Below are 7,265 nucleotides of genomic sequence, written 5' to 3'. Positions count from 1 at the left end.
AAGTCTTTCACCTAGAAAAATGACTTTAGTGCGAGCTACTATTATTATAGATATAGGGAGGATGAAAAGTAGTCTGAGCTACTATTATTATAGATATAGAGAGAATGAAAAGTAGTGCGAACTACTATTATTTGTACCAAAAAGTCCCTTATTAAAAAATAAGAACTCTTTAGTACCCAATTTATCAAATATTAATCTAAAAAGAATTTTTGAAACGAAAATACCATAATTACCCTTTCAATGATTTGAAGTTTAAAGAAACATGTTTATCTGAGAATATTTGAACTATTCCTATGTTTTATAATTAATGACATGCCCTTTAACTATGGTCATCTCTTATAAATCAATTTAAAGGAAAAAAAAACTTGTCTCACTTATTAAAATTAGTAATCTTTAAATCAAATAGATAATGATGACTACACCAATGATGATGATGGATATGAGTATGATCAACATCAAATTGATTTGGTCTATAAATATTAGATTTATTAAAATATATAAATAATTTTAAATAATTAAAACATAATTTTAAAATTTGACTTGAATGGTCATCAAATTGATTTCACTAAAAAATTAACAAATTGACACAAATGTCTCAAATAAGATTATATCAAATTTAGTTTTTAATAAATAAAATATTCATTTTTTATTTTTCTTAAAAATATTAATAATTAAATAAATTGATCAAGTTTTTTATTTGACTTCCTATATTTTTAAATCAAAGATTTTGTAAAGTTATTAAAAGGATATTTCATGTATTTTTCTTAAAAAAATCTTTAATAGACTGATATTATATTAAGTGGGATTCAAATGGTCCATAGTCTTTACTAGAGTCCCAAAAGTTTATGCGTGGCACCTGTAGATAGACACGTCAGCAATTTTGAAATAAAAGTTGCAAAGTTCCAAAATACACGTTTTGTCGGTTGACGTTAACAAGCACCGTGCTTACCAATCACTCAAATATATTTACCAAAAATAGATTATATTTGTCTCCTACGGTAATTATTAGTGGAAAATCTCCAGAGAGGCAGAGAATCGCTTCTTAGTTCTTACTCCAATAGATTTAAAAAATGTAAAAATGAAGAAAGAAACTGGAGAAAGGTCAGTGGGACAGTTGAGAAGACCTATTTATTATCTCGACTCTGACTCTCTACGTTATCTTATCTTCTCCACTTGTATTTTTTTTGCCCTTTTTTACAACAAATTCTAACCGAAAACCGATAGCTTCATGAACTACAAATTGGAAGATTTTGCTTCCACACTTTAAAAAGCTTCGATTTGATGAAAAAGGAGGGATTTAGACTGTGAAGCTCTGTCTTTTACTACTTTCTCTGCTATAATTCTCCACAATTTGCCAGGTTTTGGTAGAACCATTGTGTGTTTCTCTGTTTCAGATGTTTTGTGGCGGGAAATTTTTTTTCTGGTATTTTTTTTAGTTTAATTCAGTAGTGGAGATTACATATATATTTTTTTCTGTATGAGTGATGAATTTCAGTATAATTTATGCAGATTATATTGGTCTAACTTTAGTAGAATTACTGAATTTCGAGCTTATTATTTATTCATCAAATCATCGTATACTTTTGGTTCCCCATTTTTATAACCAGATAAAGTCTTTCATTTCTTATTTTTATTTTTAAATTTAATTAAAAAATCATCCTTTTTGTCTTAAAATGGCTTTCCAAACCACAGTAACCAATTTTGGATTTGTTAATTATTTTTGCGGGGCTCAATTGGGTTGATTTGGATAAATTCGGGAAAGTTTCCTATAAAGAATTGGGAAAATTTTGGGGGAACATAGAAATGATGTTTTTTGGATTTATTATCAAAACCCATCATATTCAACCTCCCTAAAAACCCTTTCTTGTTCTTTAGATTTGAACGCTTAAGAAAATAAAATTTTAATGGTGAATAGTAAAAAAATGTTTAATGGTTAATCAATAATTGTTGGTTTGTCGATTTAATTGGCTAGTCTGTTACTCGGAGAATTTTGTGAATTTTTGGAACAATTCAGAGAATTTTTGAGATTATGTTCCAAACTACCCTTATTGTTTTCAGTTGGATTTATTGCAGAATATTTTCACTTGCATTTAAGCAGTATGCCATTATTTATGGGTGAATTCTTTGAAATTGCCAGTTTTAGCTTAGGAATTTAAGAGGATTTTGTTATCATGTTTCCAGTAAAGTTGTCGATAACATGATTTACAATTATAATCCTTTTGTTGCTCAGGGCGATTAATTCTTGAAGATCTCAAATTCCCCTTTTTAGAACAAATTTTCAGTTTATGCTTTTTCCACGTAACATTCTGTTGGGTTACATTCAACTTCAGGGAACTATTTTGATTTTTTTTATTTTATTTTAATGATCTTCTAACAATCTAGCTATTTAAATAATTACCAGACAGTGAAATTAATCATAAACTGATTGAGTTCAAATTCACTCATGTTGGCAGGAGCTACGATTGGAGTTCTTAAAGTATACATATGCTGCTAGTCAAGAGTCTCATTATCACCCCCAAAGGATCATTCAGTAATAAAGATTAACATAGACCGATTTTTAAGTCTTTGAATCGATAAATTATGTTGGACATTCCGGTGTGAATATGGAGATGAAAAGCCAGAGTTCAGTTCAGATGCAAGAGGGAGGATCCGAGACCTCCTTGGGTGGGGAATCTTGTGATAAGTGGATGGCATTTGGAAGAGAATCTCTTAAGTATAAGACCACGGAAGACTCCAAACGAGATTTTGACGGGAGTTCACAGAGAGATAGTGTTCTCTCAGATGACTCAAATCGAGCTGTTGGACACTCTTTAGATGGCCAAACTAATCAGATTATAGATGAAGCTAGCATGGCTAAAAGGGCCGCGGATTGGGGATTGGTAGTTAAGTCAGAAATCAGGGAAGCTAATCCTGAAGCTATGGATCAACACTCATCAGGAGGTGCAAGTAGAAATTCACTTGAGAGATGTTTGGAATCTGAAAGAGTATCAGAAGAATCCGAATCGAATATACCTAGGGTCAGTCAAGAGTTGAAGGATGCACTCGCTACACTTCAACAGGCGTTTGTTGTGTCGGATGCGACAAGGCTGGACTGCCCTATAATGTATGCAAGTTCCGGATTTTTCACTACAACTGGTTATTCTTCAAAGGAGGTCATTGGCAGGAATTGGTAAAGACTTACTCTTGGTAACCTTAATTAGAAGAAAAAATAAAAAGGTCATGGACAACGTGCAAAAGAATCATAATCTTTCCTTGATTTTACTTTTTAAAAGACAATTGTGGTACTAGCATCGAATGGCGACCCTGGCATGGTGTGAAGAGAATGATCTTTATTGAGAATTCTTGGATGTTTATTGATATTTATGAATATTACATCAACCAAGATATAGAAAGTAGCCTAATCTAGAATATCCTAATTGATATTCATAAATATATCATTCTCCAACATAACCTTTTGGGATGAGATACGTTGGTAATGATACAATGTATCTCATGCATCTTAATCGTCTTCAGGGTCCAGTCAAGGGCTTCAACTTGTATATAATTCGGTTACACTAGAACTCTTAAAGCATGTATATCGATGCATGTTTTAGAAATAAAGTGGCTTATGTTATGTTGGTGATTCAATATATGGAGAAGGAGGTTTTTGATGCTGATGGTTCAATTGCTATGCTAACTGCAACTCTCTTCCTTTTTGTTGCAGTCGCTTTCTCCAGGGACCTGATACAGATCGGAATGAAGTTGCAAAAATTCGAGAAGCTATCACAACAGGGAAAAGCTACTGTGGAAGACTCCTGAATTACAAGAAGAATGGCACCCCTTTCTGGAATCTTCTAACCCTCACACCCATAAAAGATGGTGGTGGAAAGGTTATCAAATTTATAGGGTAAGATATTTTTGTCAACTTCGATTGTTTTTGTGTTTCATTTCAAATCCTTCTACTTGATAATAGCTTTACTGCAATGAAACTCCCAATGTCAGAATGACTTGAAAGTCATGGTGCTCACTGTTGACGAAGCAAGTTCTGAAAATATAATCTGACATTAGTAAACTTTGAGAAGCATTCATCACTATGTGAAGGATACTCATCAATCTGTTTGTCTAATACATACAATGTTCAATTTTTAATGTGGGTGTTTTACGCAGTCAGATAAAAGTTTTGATCAAACTACATAACCAGATATGATTTTGAAATATTACTTAAATGGATAAATTTTACTATCACCTGTGTAAAAAACTTTTGTGGTGAGTTTACCTTTATATCTCTTTGATTTAAAAAAATAAATAAATGGCCGATATTTTAAAACCAAAGGGGTATACAGGTAAATTCACTATAAAAGTTTTACACAAATGGTAAAATTTATCCAGGCACAAAAATATATTTCTAAATCGTATCTGGTTATGTAACTTGACCAAAACTTTTAACCATTTCTGTATTTTCGACTTAAATTTGGACAGATTATGATTTCGTTGAGGATGTTGATTGTACGTTTTACATGATCCTGAACTTGTGGGTGCTGATCTCATGCTCCATTCTTGTTTATATACTTCAAAATAGCATATGACCTGAACCTGTTGGGGCAGCCTATGATTGATCTACGAAAGTGAGGTGGATGGGTTAGTATCATGGGATGGACCGTATTGAACAACTTCAAGAGAAAATTTTACAATAAAACAATACTGCTGTTCATGGCTCTGAACAGAAATTGGTATATTAGGAAGGATGAATTTAGAAATAGCTATATTTGGATAAATTTAGGAAGAGCTTTAATAGAAGATAAAATAAGATAATTTGTTTGAGATGGTTTGGGCTTGTGCAGAAAAGTCCAATCACATCAGCAGTGAGAATGAGCACTTTTGGTACAAGTCGGTGGTTCTAAAAGGGTAAGAGGAAGTAGAAAATTGCATTGACTAACAATATGTTTGTTGACGGTTAAATGCTGAAATAGTATTCATGTTGCAAACATTGATAATTGAGATAAGGTGTAGATGAAGATAGCGAAAATGATGATCTAACTACTTTAATCAGTTCATATGTTTAGGGATGTCAGGATTTGTTTTCAATGAATGTCTCAATCTCGTATGCTTCAAACAAGAGGGGCCACCTACAGGAGTTGAACAGTAAGGTTCATTGAGAATAATCAACACCCTACGTCCTGTGCATCACATCACATTCACACATAAATCTGGCTCCCTTTTTACCATTTTATCTTATGCAACTAAATATATACACACACATGTAAGAGAGATCTGTGTAGCTTTTGCACACACACACACACACACACACACACAAGTAAGAGAGATCTGTGTAACTTTTCAAGGAGTCAAAGGCAGTTTTTGGTTTTATTTCCGACTTCTCTAATAGGTATGTAATAAATTCATCTGCTACTCTTATGCTGGTTTCTTTACTGGGGTTACAAGTGATGTCCTCGGCGTTCCTTTTTAATGGCTGATGTTTGCCTGGCCAAGAACATCTTATCACTCATGACCCATGACTTGGATTTTTGAGGGCATAAGGTTATTTGGGATTAGGTTCTACTCGAGGAGACAATATAGATTGGATAGTGGTATCTGCATCTCAGCATATAGCATGATAACTCTGTTTCCTTGATAGAATTTCCTAGAGTTCTGCATGCAAACATAGCGGTTATAATTGTCAATGTGCATGTGGGTTTTCATATACCAAAATTTATATATGAGTTTGTGTTCAATATGTGCCCAACCATGATTGGGAAGAAAGAAAAACTCTGCTTTTGTGAGATCATATAGTAGCAACCCTTGAAGTTCTGAACAGTTACAAAGATATTGAGCATTCCTAGACTGTAGAAGTTCTGGTAATTAGGAGTGTACCTTTTTATAAATTTTTATCTGGGCCTATATTCTTCTGTCATGGTTTGTCCCCATTTCTTTTGGTTGGTTTAACTTTACTAATTTGTGGGCATAAGATGCTTAGATTGTTCTCTTTTGTTTCCAAGTTTCTAAGCTTCCCACCATCTTTCCAATTCACCTTCAGTGACATTTACTAGCAATAATACTATCTTATGCCAGTTTGGGTAGGTAATGTGGTTTGACTAGTTGTGGATTATTCCGATGTTAGCTCAATGATAATTTAACTGTTCTGAATTTTCCTGTATACTGACTGGATCATATATTGCAGTATGATTTATATTTTGTTGTGCTGAGAATTATACACACACACATGTACATCTGTGAACTTTGTTGAAATACTGAAGGTGCTGAATTCTTGAAGTTTATATTTACATTATTCCTGCAGAATGCAGGTTGAGGTCAGCAAATATACGGAAGGTTTTAATGACAAGGCTTTACGACCAAATGGGTTGTCAAGGTCCCTAATCCGCTACGATGGTAAGCAGATATTACCAAAACTGTTCTAAAGAATGAACATGGACACACTTATTGCTCCACCTAATGTGGTTGAAATATTGAATATCTTGATTGCCTTTTTTTTTTAATCAAGTCCGTCAGAAGGACAAGGCCTTGTGTTCCATCACCGAGGTTGTCCAGACTGTGAAGCATTCACAATCTCATATTCAAGCAATAGATCATGAGATCCATGGCAAGCTCGAGGAGCAAGAGAAGGCTAACCTTGATTTGAGCCTGAGTACACCTGGTGCACAAACTCCTCAAGTGGATGGCAGAATTGATGTATCCCGAATGAGTTCCACTAATGATGCTGGCCAGAAATCCAGAAAATCAGGACGCACTTCTTTAATGGGGTGAGGTCCTTATTCAAGTTTACATTTGCCTCGCTCTTAATTATTTTTGAAAGTAAAAAGAGAAGAAGAATAAAAAGCATCCCATTCCTTTACTCCTGTCAGAAGCAGAATATTTATGCCTTATGTTTACTGTCATGTTTCTTCCTCTGAATTGGGTTTTGATTTTGAACGGGTGTAACAGATGTTCATCTCGGTTAGATTCTTGCTCACTGTTTACAAATGTGTGTGTGGCTGCCATTGCTAAGCAGTTAAGAAACACCATTTGGTTTATGGATCACTGGAGTTAGTGAACTGATCAAATCATAGTAGCTACTTTGAATTCAGACACTAGACAGCCATTTATGTTAAGCAAATCCTTTTTGTTTTTAATATACTTTGAGTATCATTTGAGCATTGTTATACATTCCTTTTTGTGTCATTTGAGCTTCTTTTTTTTTTTTTTTTTGGGGGGGGGAGGTATATGGATTTGTCATTTATTTCCCCATGTATACTTCCCTGGATCCGTGAAGGAAAATGCTAGCCTCAATC

At 33.8% G+C, this 7,265-nt stretch overlaps 1 protein-coding gene across 4 annotated transcripts in view; it reads left to right on the top strand.

Moving 5' to 3' along the window:
• The first annotated feature begins 1,159 nt into the window (after positions 1 to 1,159).
• LOC147407774 (phototropin-2-like) overlaps positions 1,160 to 7,265 on the top strand; it is a 28,949-nt gene continuing 22,843 nt past the window's right edge. For 2 of the 4 annotated variants that reach the window (XM_086436520.1, XM_086436519.1), the window contains exons 1-5: positions 1,160 to 1,358; positions 2,454 to 3,169; positions 3,704 to 3,886; positions 6,275 to 6,366; positions 6,479 to 6,737. In XM_086436520.1, the coding sequence (XP_086292646.1) occupies positions 2,604 to 3,169; positions 3,704 to 3,886; positions 6,275 to 6,366; positions 6,479 to 6,737 (1,100 nt within the window). In that variant the 5' untranslated portion in view covers positions 1,160 to 1,358; positions 2,454 to 2,603. Of the gene's footprint in view, positions 1,424 to 2,453; positions 3,170 to 3,703; positions 3,887 to 4,820; positions 4,885 to 6,274; positions 6,367 to 6,478; positions 6,738 to 7,265 lie in introns of those variants that run through there. The other 2 variants (XM_086436518.1, XM_086436521.1) reach the window with 2 other exon arrangements.

Source organism: Akebia trifoliata, chromosome 3, assembly GCF_017979445.1.
Source record: "Akebia trifoliata isolate Shusen 1 chromosome 3, ASM1797944v1, whole genome shotgun sequence".
Lineage (NCBI taxonomy): Eukaryota > Viridiplantae > Streptophyta > Magnoliopsida > Ranunculales > Lardizabalaceae > Akebia > Akebia trifoliata.
Note: the sequence above shows the minus strand (reverse complement) of the source record. Positions and strands in the feature narration are given on the sequence as shown.